Source organism: Manis javanica, chromosome 8 (assembly GCF_040802235.1).
Source record: "Manis javanica isolate MJ-LG chromosome 8, MJ_LKY, whole genome shotgun sequence".
In the NCBI taxonomy this organism is placed as follows: Eukaryota; Metazoa; Chordata; class Mammalia; order Pholidota; family Manidae; genus Manis; species Manis javanica.
Window position 1 is genome coordinate 24,902,838 of NC_133163.1, and position 17,857 is coordinate 24,920,694.

The 17,857-nt window shown below is 44.0% G+C and overlaps 2 protein-coding genes across 7 annotated transcripts in view; both read right to left on the minus strand.

The window, feature by feature from the left end:
* Positions 1 to 635, minus strand: part of TMEM63C (transmembrane protein 63C) — a 123,357-nt gene extending 122,722 nt beyond the window's left edge. The window contains exon 1 of one of the 3 annotated variants that reach the window (XM_037021368.2): positions 518 to 635. The gene's annotated coding sequence lies outside the window, so the exon portion shown is untranslated. The remainder of the gene's footprint in view (positions 1 to 517) is intronic. The other 2 variants (XM_037021331.2, XM_037021569.2) reach the window with 2 other exon arrangements.
* CIPC (CLOCK interacting pacemaker) lies at positions 80 to 17,292 on the minus strand. 4 transcript variants are annotated; one of them, XM_017649915.3, is made up of 5 exons: positions 17,131 to 17,292; positions 14,745 to 14,857; positions 10,907 to 11,093; positions 6,765 to 6,934; positions 1,194 to 3,639 (listed from the first exon to the last, which is right to left on the minus strand). In XM_017649915.3, exons 3-5 carry the CDS (start codon positions 11,040 to 11,042, stop codon positions 2,746 to 2,748), a joined length of 1,200 nt encoding a protein of 399 aa, XP_017505404.1. In that variant the 5' UTR covers positions 11,043 to 11,093; positions 14,745 to 14,857; positions 17,131 to 17,292; the 3' UTR covers positions 1,194 to 2,745. The 4 variants fall into 4 exon arrangements, with proteins under 4 accessions (XP_017505397.1, XP_017505404.1, XP_036877788.1 ...); XM_017649908.3 differs by lacking the exon at positions 14,745 to 14,857 and having other exon boundaries at positions 80 to 3,639; positions 17,131 to 17,289; XM_037021893.2 differs by lacking the exon at positions 14,745 to 14,857 and having other exon boundaries at positions 17,135 to 17,292.
* Positions 17,293 to 17,857: the final 565 nt, after the last annotated feature.

Here is a 17,857-nt window from a genome sequence, read left to right on the forward strand (position 1 = left end):
GAAACTTACATCAATTCAAGTATTTAGTCTAGATTTCACTTAGTATTTTTAAGCAGTTATGAAGTAAAAAGGCCAAATGGTTTTCAAGTAAGTGATTTTAATTTTTCTCTGATATTTCACAGTCAATTTCTACAAAACTTCATACTTCCTCAAAGGAATTCACATTTGGTAAATAAATCTCTACCCTAAAGAATTCATAGCAGGAAAAACACCTCAATAAATGCACGAGAGTTACTTTTCTGCTGAAGGACTCCTAGTCGTAAGTTAGACAACACTATAATCAATAACAAGCAATGAATGTCACAAAGTACAGACGTCACTGACCTCCACTCCCATACCCAATTCAATCAGCAGGTTTTTCTAGACGTGTTTCAACACTGCCAACAAAATCTGCCAAAAGTTCCCTTAAGGGTTTGGTTTGAAATAAGAATGGCTTCTCACTGTCAGAAAACAGTAGCTCTGCCACAGTACTTCACACCAGATCAAATCATGCAATGCAAAGACCATTACTACTTACAGCTTTGTGCAACCAATGGACATCTTTCCTGTCAACTCTGAGGTTCCTCCATTTGCCGATCTGGCTTCGACCCCAAATGTCTGCTAGCCTCAGTGGATCTCTTCTTCCAAATTCTAGCTGCTCTACTCAGCTTCACCTGCTAACAGCTCCACTAGGGAAAGAATATCCACACTAACAGCGTAGAAAGACTTCCAGTACTAAGTTATAAGATCAAGAAGAGCCAGGGGGTGGTACAGCTTCTCCCTGCCACTCAGCAATGAGGATCAGTGATGGCTTTCATTACCTTTTACCATGACAGAAAGGGAAAGGCAAACCTTCATCTAGGAAAAAGAGTCCAGGAGGCTTACAGCTCCATAGAGGGTTTTACTGATGGAATAAATTTGGTTCACAGCAAGTGTTCAGATTTCAACACTCCGACTCATGACTGGTGCCCAGGCTGTTCTGAATGCACCTGTCTCTCTAGCTTTGCTGCCAAACAGATTCTGCTGAAAAGGAAGCTTCCTAGCATAGTGTATGGCACAGAGCTGCCACAGTACCACACAGATTTGGGGAAGCAAAGGAAGTGGGCCAAGAGAAAAATATTTAAAGGAGCTGAATCTGTTTAATGACAGATTTACTCCAATTTTTGAAACCCTTTTGGAAAGCAAAAGGCAAATAATTTTTTCCACGATGGGAAGAGATTTTCCCAAGTTGTTTATTTCTAAATTGTCATATCTAAATCACACTTGCTTGAGAACAGAGTGTAGGCAATCAGAAGCCTTGTCATTTAAAAATTATATTAAAGTTACAATTACCTCATCAATGTGACCATTAGCTTCTGGCCTTGGTAAAACTTCAAGAACATTTTCCTTGCAGAAAAGATGAAGTTAGTCACACAGAACTTCTTATTAAGGTAATTTGTACAAAGATGTTCAAGAGGATGAGATTTTTAGATGAAAGATAAAAAAAGTTTGAAACATTACTACTTAGAAATCTAGTTTACCCTTACAATGAAGCTGAAAGAGTGTGTATCATCTGGAAATTCTCATCACACTCTCCGTCTTTGGATGAACTTCACATAACCAATGCTACACCCTTGGTTTTGCTGCCAACATCCAACGCACAAGAGAAACCCAGAAGGCTGTTTCACCATCGCCCCACACATTGTGATGTGGGACAAATGCAAACTTCAGAAGTAATAAATTGGTAAGAATATTTTCCTATATTTTGTAAACTTATGTGTCATAATGCAGGATGATTTTAATTCAAAATTTAGCAAGCTTAACAATCACTTCTTTCCTCTTTTATAAAAAAAAGAAAAAAGGTGGCAGCAGAGGGTTAACCTACACTACACTCTCAGAAACCATGGGGCTATCTTTTAAGATTTTCACATATAATACAGGTTGCATTATTTTAAAAGAAGAAAGTGGGGAGAGGAAGCATAAATTTCCTGAATCTTCCAACTCCTGACCAAGAGATGCTGGCCATGGCTACTTTCTTCAGACTTTAAATCAAAAAAGCAATCCATCAACTGTAATTCCAGATGGTACTGAATCCATTCTATACTTCAAAAATCAGAAGCATTCTGCCTACCAGTTTAAGTGAAATCTGACTTGTGATTAAAGTAGAAGAGTGAAATGGTATTACTCTTTCCCCTTGCCCTTCAAGTTTCAGAAAACAAAGCTGCACGTGATTAAGTGCTTACACCCAGGCTCAACCTGTGCCCAAAAGCATTTAAGGTTTCATCCAAATGAAACAAGGCCTTGTGGAATGCAAACACACCTCCTCTTATTTTTCTCTGTGACTGAGGCATTCAAAAGAAGATCCATGAAGGGATCCTTATGTCACCTATTCCCTGGTTTGACAGGCATCACTCCATAGGCTCATCCATGGCACTGTACACTTGATCACAGTAATAGTGGCTGGTGGGAGGTGACAGGCAGAAGAGCCCCACACAATCCTCCCTCCTGTTTTGCCCTGTGACCCATCTAAGTGCCTGCAGGCCAAGGAAAAGGGACTCAAGGACACTCCAAATCTGAGATTTGCAGTGGGACAGAGACATATGTAAACTGTGCACAGACCACAGCTTAAGACAACAGCCAAGTATTGGCATGTGGCTTCATAAGTGAACCACTGAAGAATTTTAGTTTAAGGAAAAGCTCTTAACATAAGTTTTGGGAAACAGAAGTAAATAACAGCAAAAGAGTTAAAAAGAACCACTCAAATAACAGGAAAATATGCCTTCTGGGTTATATGTCTGGGTGGCCAGAGAGCACTTCTAGGTGCCTGCCAGTGTGACTGGACTCTGATGTTAAAGAGGCCTGCAGCTTGGCCCACGCCTGAGGGGCCCTGCTCTGGGCAGCCTCTATGAACAGCTGAGTCTGTTCCTTTAGCTGGTCTAGCTCCACCTGCGTTGCCTGGTTCTGACGAATCAACTCCTTGGTTTTCAAAGTGATTTCCAGCAAACCAGATTTGTGCAGGACTACGAGGGTATTCTGAAAGCGCCTATGTTTGCTCTGCCGCTGCTCTGAAAAGATATCTGGACTGCGGCAGAGGTGCTCTGCAGCCCATAAAGGTGAGCTGTAACTCGCGGAGAGTGGTGAGAGCGGGGAGGTGCTCTCCAACCCATGTGGAGTGCTATCTGATGCACAGACTGGACTGGCAGGGGAAGCAAAGGTCAGACTGGGAGCTTTAGCCACATGGCTGCTGGACACCGGCTGAAGAGTCTGTGGACTTCCACCTGCCACCAGGGAGGGCACACCCCGTGGAGCAGAGTCCTCGGCAAGCTTGGCACTGGAGGGGGCTGGAGCCAGAGGACTGGATGGCACAGCCCCAGTCTTGGTCGGCTCACTGGAAGACAAGCTTGGCCCAAGGCTCTCTGTACAAATTTTCTTTCGCACTCCACTCTCTCCTCGTTCTTCTGGGCTAAAGGAAAGGCCCCTTTTGCCTGGGTGTGGTGCTATTTTGGTGTAAGAATTTAGGATGGGCAAGTAGTTCCTGGAGTCCGACTTTTTGTCTCCAGTGTGACATGAGCTGGCAGGAGACGGTACAGATGGATGAAGGAATAAGAGCTGTGGCTGTGCTGAGATAACTTCAAAGGAGGGTTGGACGGTCCACGACTGGAGCTGGGATGAGCTGCTGCCCTAAAAACAAAGGAGGAGAGTAGCAGACTACTCAGTACCTGGGGAAAGGACAGACACTGGACGCTTATGACTACAGGGAAAGGCAGACACTCAGATGCTTACGACAATTTCTAGGAAGGAGCTACCCTCACATATGCAAGTGGCCCTTCTAAAGAAATGACCAAAAAGGCGGCTTGAAAATCCATTTGGGTCTGGTATCATTTTCCTTTCTTAACTTTTACTAAGGGAAATTTGAAGTAAGTATCTATTTTTTATTCAAGTGCTATCACTCAGAAAAGGAAACTGTAGGTAGGTGAAGTAATAACAGGTAACGTCACACTGAGGCAATAAAAATATGGATAGTACAATTTCCTTGCTTAAGTTAAATGTGCTTATCTCAAGACTATACATGTGACTTTACACCAAAATTTATTTTCATTCGGTTACGTCTGGAACCTCTTTCACCTGCAAACAACTTTTGGTTAAAAAGTTACATGTTGTTCAGAGCTCATGGGCCCATTTTTTAAATCAGTAGCACCCAGGAGCCATAAAACCATTCACCGTAGTAATACGTACAAAGTATCAGTGCCTAGGGCAGGCTAGCACTGTGTGATGTTTTACACGGGTCTCTCATTTAGTCTCCAGAATGACTCCACAACGTACTTATCATTTCCTTTCATAAACAGGCTGAGGCTTAGAAAGTTAAAAGTAACTTGCTTCATTCATGTCACCAAGGTACCGAGTGACAGAGCTAGGATTCCAGCCTGACTCAAACCTATTCTAACCATTCTGTTGTACTGCCTTTGTTATATTACTCCTCAAGTTTACATTTTTATTTTTAATTAAAGCACTGATTCAGATGGAAGCCTAATAAAGCAGGGCATGGCTACTTGTCTCCAGTATTTAAAAAGTAAGTTCAATTCCAACATGGTCTTGAAGATATGAGAGTAGATGAGGCCAGGCAAAGAGCCTGAGAGAGGTTCTCACCCCTGGTGGGGTCGTTTATCAGGAGAAAGCTATGGACTCTCTTCCCACATGTGCACACTGTTTGGCACACATGTCAGCATCTTGGATGCCTTGGTAGGAATGTTAGGCCAAGTTCAACTGTAGGTCATCTGTGTAAAGGCTGGAATGACCAGGAGAGTCCATTCTGAGCCCTTTGGGTGTTCAGATATACGCTGGGATGTATGTAAACAAGCAACGCTGGCCTAGCAACCACACTTCCCTGTCAGAAGAGATCCAAAATCAGGGGTCTTGCAAAGTAAAGATCAGCCTAGTCCAGCTCAGTCAGAAGTAAAACTTCAGGCTATCTCCTTAGTCACTCAGGCCCTAAGGGTGGACCTACAAGGCAAATGGATCCAGAAAACATCTAAGTCATTGCTTTCTAAGATGATTTCACTGGATTGTTCTTCCTAATGCTGCTGTTAGACCCACTGCCCTAATAGATACTTAGGTTATTTGTTCTAATTACTAGATTTTAACATGTATTACTCATGCAAAAATCATCTGAGGGAATATGGGACACGATCTTAGACTTGGATAGAGTTTCAGAATCATTTCACATAGAGCCTTCCTGTTAAAGATGAGGAAACTGAAGTCCATTGTGGTTAAGCAACTCTGTACAAGATCCCCCAGTCCAGTGGCAGAACTGGAATCAGACCTTCAGAAGACTATTACCTACAACCAAGCAGCAATAACCAAGACAGTACACAATATGCAGAGCTTTTTTTAAGTATATAATTACTTTGATTTTGGAATGAGCTGGATTCCAGCATGTGTGAAAAACAGAACTCCTAGACTACTCCATGAGGTCATCCTGCCCCCAAGCTTCCTATCTCCAGATTGAGCCCAGCAGCCTTCCCAGCAGCAGGTCTTTGTCCTGAAGTATGTGGCTCTGCTGGAAAAGCCTACTTACTCCTCAACTGTGGGCTGTTCTCAGCCCTCGGGAGCTGCCAGCCTCGCCTACACAAAGAAGGCAGATAAACACAGATGCATAAGAAAGAGTGACAAGGGAGCCAGACAGGAAAGCAGGGAGAAAGAGCCAGGAAAAAGGAAGCCCCAAAAAGCCTCACAGTGCTGGTGGGGCCTGGGCAATCTCATTCGGACTCCATTTCATGTCTTTATCCTCTTTCCTCATTTCAATAAGGAGAGCTGGGCTTCCAGCTGAGATGGGATTTGCCAAGCAAAAATCTTCCAATTCTTTTTGCAAACCCACCAGGTTGCCTTGCTGAAAATCAGTGTGTTCCTCAGAAATACCTAGATAACAGTTAAGACATTAAGGATTCCTGTCGGCCTAGAGCCATGGTCTTCTATCTAAGGTGGGAAGGAAGGTTAACAACAGAAAGCCAGATTTCAAATTTCACTAGCTTCAAGCAGCCTCACCAATGGACACACACAAAACTGATATATTTTACAACAAAGTAGGTTAAGGTTAGTTGTTCTTTAACCAAGTTTATATGATTGAGTTCTGTTTCAGACACTGGGGCTTAGCTTAGATTTTCATCTAAGTCTTCTTTTCTTTCATATCTAGACAATAACCCATGATATACATAGTTATGTAATAAAGCCCAAAACGAGGTACTTTTCAACTCTGCAGCAATGCTGTGTGGATTCTGCTGGTATAGCCATACCTAGACCAAAGAGCTGCTTTCTCATTAATGACATGGCCTAGAGAAAAACATGGAAATTGCCTCTACCAATTAGACAGATAGAGATATCTAGATAAATAGATAAATGCATCCTACACTTCTAAATTCCCAAGGCGATTCAAATTAAAAAGAGTTTCTTTTGTTTCTACCCTAAATTCTACCATATATTAGAATGTCCTATAGGAGTTCAGACACTTCTGCCTGGTTCTTTTATACATAACTAAGGAATTCCACAGGGACTGTGGAAAAACTAGAGATACAGAAATAAAATAGTCTCACTGTCTGAAAAATGAGAACACATCAAGATTCTAGTCATTCTGTGAAAACACTCAGCAGCTGAAGGGAAACATCGTCTCCCCGGGACAGGAGCACGCAGCACTGTGGTTGCGGTGGTCTACTTCTGAAATCTCTCCTTGGCAGACAGGGGGAGTAGCTCTGTGCACAGGAAGCTTAGAAACTTCCATTTGCAAAGACGTTAGGAGATACAGTCCTCCTCACCTGTTTGACCAGCACGTTCTTCATGACAACCATCGGGGACAGTGTAGGGAAGGCACTGCTGGGAGTCTTGGAGTTCTGCCTTGGCCTGTCTTCTCGGCTCCAGCCTAAGGCGCTCAGCATGTCCTCGGACTCCATCTGCTCTGCTGAGCTCAGACATTCGGAGCTCCCATCTGGTGGGCAGAAGAATGGGCAGTTCACTTAGGCTCTCTAGGCTAGGGGCTCTTAACTTGGCCTCCAAGGGAGACATGGACCCTTTGAAATTGAAGCGAGCATTTGTGATACATTTATTTGTGAATTTTTCTGAGCAAGTCTTCAGCTTCCATTGAATTCTCAATGGAATCCATTATTATCCCTTTCACCCCAAAAGATTAAAAATCACTGTCCTAGGACAGCAGACTTCCTTTCTAGATCTATTACATACAAAAGCCAGGATCAATTAGGGTTCATAGGAGGAGGGGAGTGTATGTGGGACCTGAGGCAGGATTAAGACCTTTAGAGACTCTGGACACAGGATATAATCATAAAAACAAAACCAACCTGCAAACCTCAAAACTTACATTCTTGCTGAAATTTAAGTAACTTCTTCCTAAGTTTTCTAATTGTACTATTCTGGCTAAGTTCATTAAAGCTGGCATTGGGGAATGTGTCTTTGTTTTCTCCCTCCACCCATGTAAGTACCCCCTTTGTTGGTGTCTTAAGTGCACGCTGACTGTGCCTACTGGGAATCCTGCACAAGGGTGATAGAAAGATACTCCCAAAGACAAAGAAAATAAGGTCGCCCTACGTGAAATCCATACAAAAAGGAGTTAATGAGCTACCTGCTGTAGTGAGCCAAGAGGCTGCTACAGCCCTGCTAATGAGGACTGTGGTAATGCCCTAAATGCTCAACAAGAATCTCAGAGTAATCGGGATGAGGCAGGACTGGAATGTGGCTATAATTTGAATGAGTGCAACTTTAACACTTGCATTTAAACAGAATCTCCAGTGATGCTTTTTAGGAGATACGGATATTGCAGCCTGCCCTCAGTCTACTAAGTTAGCTTACTCGATGCTGAGGCAGGGGTGTTTTCACAAAGCCCCACAAGCAATCTAAATGGCCAAGAAACCAAGGACTTCAAAAGCAAAATACATAAACTGAATGCCATTCTGCAAAAAAGGAAAGCAGGGCTCCTTGGGGAAACAGCTGATTCCAGGCCTTCGCAGGGGAGGTACAAGATGAGCCTGGACATCTCACTCTCCCAGGAAGCAAGGAAGTACTCAAACACAAATGGGGATATGTCAAAAGGACACAGGAGTTCTCCAGAAGGGACGTTCTCTGGCCACATTTGGGACAATCTGAGTATCAAAAAGAACAGTGCTAATGGATTGACATACTCAGTTACAAAAGAATTTCATGAATCCATAGTGATATTCAGAAAATGAGGAGGGAAAGCACTTCTTCACAGAAGAATGTCAGCTAACAAAATGTACAAGGAATGATAAAGTTAGAACACTGTTTTTAAACCCCAACTGTAGTAACTCATGCAGGCAGGATCATGAGTGGATGCTAAAATCACTGGTCTAGAGTTTGTTGGGGAACAGTACAGTCATACACCTTAATGTGTCATCCCATAAATTACTTGTTAAATTACAAAGAGAAGAGAATACAATAAAGAAATCTAGAATACACTCACACAGCACCTTAACCAAGTGATTAAGTAGAGCGTCATCAAGAGTAAGAAAGACTTAGGGTCTTCTTATGTGTTGCAATGGGAAGGATGTAACATCAAAAACACAGTATTTTGGTAAAATAATGCTTATCCTGATTCTAATAATGGAGAGACACTAGGAAAATCTAGAGTGTGAGATGTTTTACAAAAAATAGGTCTAACTCAAAGATAACAATGTTCCTTTTTTTTCTTTCTTTTTTAATGACAAAGGATCAGAAAGGAAGGATGAGGAAGCTGTTCTAGACTAAATAAGACTAACAAGACAGGACAACTAAATGTAATGCACAACTCTCAACTGGATCCTGGGTACAAAACAAACACGTTTACAGACAAATAGCTATAAAGGACACTGTTGGGACAATGGGAAAAATCGGAATATGGACTATGATGAACTGTATCAGTGTTAAATTTTTGGGTATAATATTATAATTATATAGGAGAATTTTGCTTTAGGAGATTCATACTGAAATATGTAAGGTGAAATGTCCAGTGTTTGTAACTTTCAAATAGTTCAGTATATATTCTATATATATATTTTACATATATGTGTATGTATATAGAGAGATATAAAGCAATATGGCAAAATGATATCACTCAGTGGATCTGAATGAAAAACATCTGTGTATTCATTCACTTTTCTGTAGACTTCAAATTTTTCAAAATATAAAGTTGGGAAAATAATTAAAATGGAAAAAACTATCTTGGATTTGAAAATCACATCACAGTCCAAGGTAATTGGAACGATAACTCAGGCTGTGATGAAATCGCTGGCACTGGCCCACAGGGGCTGGAGGCACTCACTGGGGCCACTTTCTGGGCATATTGAGTTTGATTACTTTTAACACTGCCTTATGTTTGAACAGCACAATACTTCTTTGAGTACTCCTACGCAGAGAATATGGAAACTACCAGAAACACGACCCAGACTTTGGGACATACTACAGAACAACAGGCCTGACAAAGCTGAACTTGTGGGAAGAAGTACCAAAATGTCAACAGTACTGGGAATAAAAGGTGACAGGATTATGGATAATGTTTATTTTCTTCTTCACATGTTCCTAAATTTCTAAGCTTCTATGATGAGCATGGTTTACCTTCATGATATGAAAAACAAACATGGTATTAAAAGAAAAAAAAGAGACCGTAAGCCTGCAATGTTTCCCAAACATGTGTGATCACATGAATCACCCGAGACACTTGTAAAAAAATAAAACCCATATTCGAGGCCCTCCCCCAGGCCCTCGGTATCACAGTCTCTAGGAGAGGTGATTAATATTTTTAACAAATGCCTTAGATGAGCCTTATCAGGAGGCAAGCTTGGGAAATCATGCTAAGATATAAAGAAAAACCTAAAGGGCCCTCCCTCCCTGGACTGTCCTTATTCTAGTCCTTCAGTGGGTCAGTGTTCTGTTCCTCTCTGAGCAACAGTCTATTTATAATTTGGCTTCCCATGCAGCATGCCTACAGGGAGAAAATATACCAATCTAAGGGTCAGAGAGTTTTCCTAACAGCTACATTTCTCACTAGAAATTAATAGGCCAAAAAGATGGGCTGATTAGCTTCTGTGAGGCTAGATATATAAATCTTCCTCCAGGAGAGGGCTCCACTCTTCACGATGCTGATCCAGCCAGAATCCCCTGACCTCACCCCTCTGCATCCCCTGGACCAAAAATGTGGACAGTAAAACCATACTCCAATCACTACCCTCAGACCTGGAAACACAAGTGCTTCAGCACAAAACTAAGTTCCATGGGTATGCAAGTTAGCCCTTTCGGGTGAAGGTTTAAAACAAACCAGTGAGGGAAACTGTTCTACTTTCTTGTCTCTAATAGATTCTCAAGTCTGAAATTGAACCAGGGGTCTCACAGTCCAAACACAAGCTGCACAGATACTGGTAGGGATGGATTGTGGGGGAAAACATTTTTAAACACAGCAAAATTACTTTTTTAGCAAAATAAGTTCTTAAATTATATACTACGCTCATTTAATCTGTTACATGGTGACAAAATGCAGTAGTATTTTTTCTTTTCCAGCAATGTAACCATTCCTATGAAAAAGGAGCTAAGACAACAGAATAATGAGTACTTAAACATTTTTTTCCAGTAACACTTGCAAGAGCTAAAAGCGTAAGATTTAAAGTTGAGAGTCTTGAGTTGAAAAATGATGCCAATTATTCCTTCAGAAGTAACTCCATGGTATGTCAGCTATATTTCAAAAAAAAGAAAAAGAAAACTTAAGAAAAAGAACGAACCCCATGGTGACTCTGATGGGTATATAATCTGCCATATGGCATCAGAATTGCCATTTTAAGAGCTCAGTTATTTATCCTGTACATGAAATCTTCCCATCTTTATCCCACAAATGAGTTTTAAGGGAGGACATCTTTCAAGCAAATCATTTATTACAATGTAGAAAGAGTAAGGTATTTTTAACCTGAAAATCCAGAGTCCTTATCTGACTCGGCGGCTGCCATGCCGAGCTGCCGAGACACTTCTTTGGTGTCTGTGCCTTTGACTTGTCTGGCTGAGGGCCTTCTGGGGCTCTCTCTGGATGAGCTTTTCCTTTCCATATTTTACTGTGAAGGAAGTGGATTCATCAGTATGCTTTTCATCCGACTGCCCTGTGAAAAACAATAAATTACATAAGAAGTCACTGCCTGGAGAGCTGAAACAGGTGATCCAAGTGGTGAGTCAAGTAAGGGTGAAGAACACTGGCCTCACCCACTCCCTCTGTATTTTCTCAGAGGTCTCAACTGACGATGGCTTCAAGTTTACCAAACAGTAGAACGTTTCTACCTAAAAGGGGGTACAACACCCCCTCAATGCCCTGTAATTCCATTATAAACTCAAGGCACACAAACCACATTCAGTGGAAGCTTTGTGAACTGCTAACAAAGGCACATTTGATCAAGCTTTCTGGAATGGGTAACTCATCCTGCTGCGTGGGGGAGGGAAGGCGAGGTAATGCCCACCTCGGACAAGCCTGCTTTCCCAGCATACCTCCGCAGGCTCCTACTTACTGTGGTCACCTCCCATAGTGTAGTTTTTCAAATTAACCTTTCACTCCTGTGAATGGGGTCCTGAACAGAGTAAAAACAACTCCTTGTATTGCATGCTACATTTTGACTTAAAAGGCACTTTTTTGTACAAATTAGATCGTATATAATAGTGTTTTGATTCTGTAAAAGCTTGTAACATTATTGCCATTAATATTAGCTGACTTGAGCCTCATCATGATCTCCTCAGTTGCTATCTGAGGAAACAGGCTCAGTTAACTTATAGTCAGTCAATTAAAAATATTTATCAAGTGCCCGCTGTGAACCAAGCATTGTGCTAGGACTGGGGATATGCAGTGAATAGAACAGACACGTTGCTACCTTCCTGGAGTTTAGTCAAGAGAGACAGACATTAATCAAGTAATCACAGTTAATTTTGATAATAGCTATGAAAGGAGAGGGGCTCCTGGGGGTGGAGGGTGTTGAGGCTTTCCTGAGGAAGTGACATGCAGCTGGCACCCAGAGGATGAGGGAGTGAGCAGTTCACCAGGGAAAGGGGGAAGGGCGGATGGAGGTATGAAGGTCTTAGGGAGCAAGGAGCCTGACACATTCAGAGTTGAAAGGCCAGGGAAGCCAGAGCACAGTGCAGGGAGCAGAAGGCTAGAGGGGCTGGTGGGGGCCAGACAGGCAGGGCCTTGTAACCCATGTTGTAAAGGTTTTTAACTTAAGAGCAATGGGAAGCCACAGAAGGATTTTAACCGGAAGAGTGACATGATCAGATCAGCATTTTAAAAGCATTTTGGATACTGGACTGAGACTAAAGTAGAGAAAGGCAAGAATGTCACTGAGCTCATTCAGATGCTACCATGATAGTCCAGGTGAATTAGAGTGGTGGCAGTGGAAATGGAGAGAAGTGAACAGATTGTAGACATTGTTAGGAAGATGACTCAATTTAGTGGTGACTATGTGTTGGGGGGTAGATGGTGGTACCATTTTCTAAGCTAGGGAGTCCAAGAGCACAGAAGGAGTTGGGTAGGGCGGCTAGGCTGATTCACACATAGAGAGATGTGACTGTGGGCCATCCAAGGGGAGATGCTGGGCAGACTGTCACCTGTCCAAGCTGAGAGTTCAGAAATTATAGAGAAGCCTAGATTTGACCCTGGACACACAGGTGGGCCATAGCAGATCTAGAACTAGGATAACAGTAAAAAGAATGAGACAAGTGAGCTCTTCAAGGGCTAGCAGAGGCTGAGAACATTCCAGATATTTTAACAAGACCATTTAAGTCACCAAAGGCAGCTATAAGGGTGGCATGATTAAAACACTGTAGGGAAGAAAGAGAACAGGAGGCCAAGAGGGAAAATGACCATGCTAATGAGATTAGGTAGGTGCTGTGGTCTGAGTGTTTGTGTGCCCGCCCCCAATTCATATGTTGAAACCCTAACCCTGAAAGATAATGGTGTCAGGAGGTGGGGCCTTTGGGAGGTGCTTCAGTCATGAGGGTGGAGCTCTCATGGATGGAATTAGTGCCCTATAAAAGAGGCTCCAGAACAAAATAGCAGTAGACTCACAGACACAGAGGAGGGACTAGTGGTTACCAAGAGGGAGGGGTTGGGGAGGGGGGAGGTGGGAGGGGATAAGGGGCCCAATAATTCACAATCACAATATAGGTTGGTCCCGGGGATGGTAGTACAGCACAGAGGATACAGTTAATGATTCTGTAACATCTTACTATGTTGATAGTCACCACACCGGAGGGGGTGAGGATTTGGTAATATGGGTAACTGCTGAACTGCTGTGTTGTATATATGAAACCAACATACGATTGTATAGCAATATTTTAATGGGGAAAAAATAAAAAAGAGGCTCCAGAGAGATCCCTCACCTTTTCAGTGAAAAATCTGAGGCCTGGAAGACAGTCCTCACCTGATAGCAGACTTCTAGCCTCTAGAACTGGGAGAAACAAATTTCTACTTTTTACAAGTTACCTAGTCTATGGTATTATGGTATAGCAGCCTGGATGGGCCACGATACTAGGTGTACACTACACCTAGTGACATTTTCATTCACAATCCACTTGCGACTCCAATGATTTGTCCTTCTGGGTAGAAACACAAGCTCCCTTCCAAAAAGCACTGTATCAAGAATACCATGAAATGTCAAGTCCAAACATTTCTGCTAATACAGGATCTACTACAGAAGCAGAGGAATGACTTGAAATAAAATTAAATAGAAGACAAGGAAGTTTCCAGCATCCTTGAGCAACCCTCTTGCTCATACTTTTGTAAATAGTGTAAGTGGAGTAAAAGGATCACACGCTGCTCTGAATGAGGCTGAATTTTAAATAGTTTCGAATAACAATTATTTTGTACCATATCTAACTCATTTAAGAGGACTGGCTTCCCCATTCAATCCACGTCAAACCAAGAACTCTTTCACAGGTCACATGTCCTATGTGCATAAACGATAATGGCACTGCCACATCTTGCCGAGCACTGTGTAAAAGCATTGTCTCTCTACTGGGAGGCTATGAAGTTTGACAGCATGGGCAATCCAATTTAAAAAGTAGACTAAAATATAAAACTCTATCTCCAACTAAATCAGGGTACTTTTGTATGAAACCCAACAAATGTGCATAGTTTCATTTCCCTGAAATGTTCAAAGAGTGAATAGAAGGCTTCTTCAAAATGGAAGTAGATGTAGTCTGTGGATGGGCATTCAGATAGCCTCCAGTCTGACCCAGCCGCTGTTGATTTAGATTAGGAGGGTAGCTCATATTAGTTGCAACTAATTGAGAACTTGACAAAGTTTCATATTATCTTACTAAACATGGACTCTTTTACAGGTATTTTAGAAAAGCCTCCCAGTTTAGTCTTCTACAAGACAATTTAGTCTTTCTTGTGACAGCAAAAAACATCTTGCACTGTTACTGAAGGTTAGTCAACAGACTACAGGAGACAAATAGGGATTCATTCTATCTGGCTCACTGAGAAATTGCAAGACAATGTGGATTGTGAAATCAAAACACTGAAATTTTGACAAAGAGGTTAAAAGGAGAACAGATGCAAAAATTTCAGATCCTGGGGAATTTTGGTGGCAGTTGGAAATAAAGAATGCATAATCTACTTTGAGAACAATAAACTGACAAACTTAGATCTGAAAATGACTAAAAATAGGAAAGCCTTTGTATAAATTAGAGTTCTCTTTAAGCAGCAGAAAAAGCCTCGCATCCCAGGGAGGTTCAAGTGGGATGGAGAATGAAGGGCTACATCCTACCTTGACCCTCTGTTTTGGGAGGAGAGGCACTTCTGTCTTGGGAGTGGTGCTGAGAACATCGATTAGCCAGTGAACAACAGAACCACTCATCCACAGGATACATGAAGCCCTCGCTGGGAGGGAAGTAGACAGAGTGATGGCATTTACTACCCCAGCTCTCAGACACACCACCATGCAAACAGCAAAGTCTGATGACCTCAAGATTTTTCCTCCTTGGTATTAGTTTACAATAAAGTTAAATACTCATAAGCAGTGGGGGTTGAAAATGGGTTAGGAGGCTCTTACCGTGCCATCTCTGCTTCCTGGCACAGACTGGTAACCACTAATGCTGCTTTACAAACATCTCAGATCCTCACATGCCTGACCCTGCATTAGAAGGACTCCAACCTCAGCTCCTCAAACTGTCAGAATCGACCTAATTTGGTCTCTTCTAAGTGCATATGTAACATAGAGTCCAAAAGGTTCCCAGAGAGTACAGTACACACTGAAACTCATAACAGAAAGTAAATCAATAAATACAGATGTTTATATAAATATTGGATAAAATTCTAACAAGTGCTCCAAGCACTTGGCTCTTACGTCTACGTTTGCATTTCTTACATTAGAGTTGAATTATTTGTGTTGTCAATCTCAAGAGTTGTTTTTTCATCTTTGCAATCTCAGCCCCCAACAATTGGTGTGTGAGATACTCAACAGAATTATAAATTCCAACAAATCTTCTGTCCTGCTGAATCTTGCTGACAGCCCTAGCAGCTTAGCTGTCACCAAAATACCCGAACAGCTTGAAGGTCAAGATTCTGCATTTCCAAAAATCATGGTCACCCTAAGGATCTGACTTCTAGGTTTGGTGTCCTGCAGGAAACATATCTCATCTACCCCTCTTCTAAGATGAAACCTCAGGGATGAATCCACCAAATTAATGGGGGGGGTCTAATCAAATTTCTATGGATTGATAAAGAGGACACCCAAGGTTTACAAGCAAAGGATCTGAAATGCTGCTCTCAGATCTCTTTTTATAGGTACTTGGCAACTTCCCTGAGAGCTCGAGTTCCCTTCAAAAGGTGTCATGTGTATAACATGTGTGCATGGACAAAGGTGTGAGATGAAAACCCAAGCAGAGGCTTAAGTACAATAAAGGGATAAGGCCACAGATAATTAAGAACTTACCACCCAAAAAACCCAGTGATTCTGAGTAATCCCAGTCAGAATTATAAACATATTACTAGGTTTTCTTGAAGTCATTTTCTCTTGGTCTGCATATTTGGAGATACCATTCTGGGGGAATGTCTGTATTTTAACAGAGTGGGGGAAAACCCCATTTACCTAACTCTCTAATATTCATTTTCTTCTTCACATCCATGTCCATTCTCCAACTTGGCTGCAGATTCACGACAAAGATCTCGAACCCCAGTTTTATTCGATGTCCTCTCTTAGAGACCAGGTATAGCTCACTCCATACTCCTTTCAAAGAGGAGATATGGAGAACTTCCCCAAATTCCATGCTTTGAGGAGGGTTCACAGTAACAGTGCCCACCTCCCCATTCACACCAGCCCACGCTGCATCTGTGCCTGACAGCAGGAGCACCCTCCAGGCATCCGCCAGCCTGCCAGCTCAGCAAGGCAGAACTGGGCAGACCCTGGGACTGTGCTGTGACTGGCATACCAACAGCCTCCCAGGGCAAACGCCCAGGCAATGTGTACTGCCAGGACTTGGGCAACAGGGATCCTGGCTGCAGCCTGTGCCCTGGGTCTGGATCAGAGCTCCCCACCAACCCACCCACCACCAACCAACTCCTTACTTGGCACTGTCCACCTGCTCCTGCATCTCCCCGTCCCCTGCCACCACATCTGGCAAGCTGGCCACCCAGGGGAAATAACCAGCCAAATGGGTGACAGCAGGTCTCTGGAAAAGAGCACACCTGTGCTCCGGGCCCAGAACGGGGCAGTACCCCCATCCCCACAAGGGAGGCCCAGGACCCTCACCGGTTACCAGCTCCCGTGCCCACTCACCTGCCCCTCTGCTCACTGCCCCTCAGGCCTTCAGGCTCTCCCCCGCCATCCGGACGCCCGGCAGGCTGTGGCCCCTAGGGCTAGCCCAGGACCCACCAGCCCTGGCGGTCTTCCCCCGCTGCTCCTCACACAAGCCCCCTCCTCACCCGCGACCCCGCTCCCACGCAGACCCGCTGCTCGCAGCAAAACCAACAAACTACATGGGGGAGGGACAAACCACCTCCTGCTCCCACCATTTGGCCCTCTGTCCCCCGAAAGTGCCGGTTCTCTCTCTTGCCTACCTCGCTTCCTTTTTTCTCTCCCCGACTCCTAGTCACTTCCCCACACTCCTCGCCCAAACCCTCTCCCACCCCTGGCCCAGCCCGCCTGTGTTCACCTACTGCCGAGGTTGCCGCTCCACCACCGGCCCTGCGGGTCTGGCGGCGCATGCGCGAGTACGGCCCCGCGGCTCCATGACAACCCCGTGGTCGCCGGGTCTCAAGCTATTCCCCCAGCGTCCCGCCCATTTCTCCCCACGCCTCCGCGACGCTTTCACCAGCCGCGTGATGCGGCTCGGAGGACCCGGGACCATGGAGACGGCCCGCTCTTCTCCTAGAGGGGCCCTTGGAGGCGCACCCTATCCCCGCCTCCTCCAAAAGGCGCGGCCTGCAGCCTGGCTGGGAGGTGCGGACATTCCTAAGAGGCTCGCTTTCTCTCCGCGGAAGGAGGACGTCTCTATGGTTTTCCAGGCCCCCGCCGCCATTTTGCACAGGGGACCTTTAGAGACGAGTAGCTGGGGCACCGTTTTGAGGCGGGGTTTGGCGAAGACGGGGGTGGGCTGGCTTCTAGCCCACAAAGCTGGAGGCGACTTTCCTGTGGGAGCGGATGTAGGTCGGCCAGGGGAAACGGCTCTCTCGGTTTGTACGCTGGGACACTGTTAAGGCTGGGCACAGGGACAGTCCATGCTGACTTGCACGCGAGCTGTGGAGGCGGTGGCCGGCGTGGGAGGGCCGGCAGCCAATCTCGCCGCCGTCTCGGACTGATGGAGGCGTGACCTGGCCGCCCTGCGCCCGGCTCACATTTTCGCCACGCCTGTCTCTGCGGTTGATACGCCTTCCGAACTA

Excerpts from the sequence above, each read along its gene's own strand:
- CIPC (XM_017649908.3), bottom strand. The coding sequence starts at position 11,042 with ATGGAAAGGAAAAGCTCATCCAGAGAGAGCCCCAGAAGGCCCTCAGCC. Across the intron at positions 6,935-10,906 it reads TAAGGACTCTGGATTTTCAG|ATGGGAGCTCCGAATGTCTG; the intron begins GTTAAAAATACC and ends TCTGCCCACCAG. Across the intron at positions 3,640-6,764 it reads AGAACGTGCTGGTCAAACAG|GGCAGCAGCTCATCCCAGCT; the intron begins GTGAGGAGGACT and ends CTTTGTTTTTAG.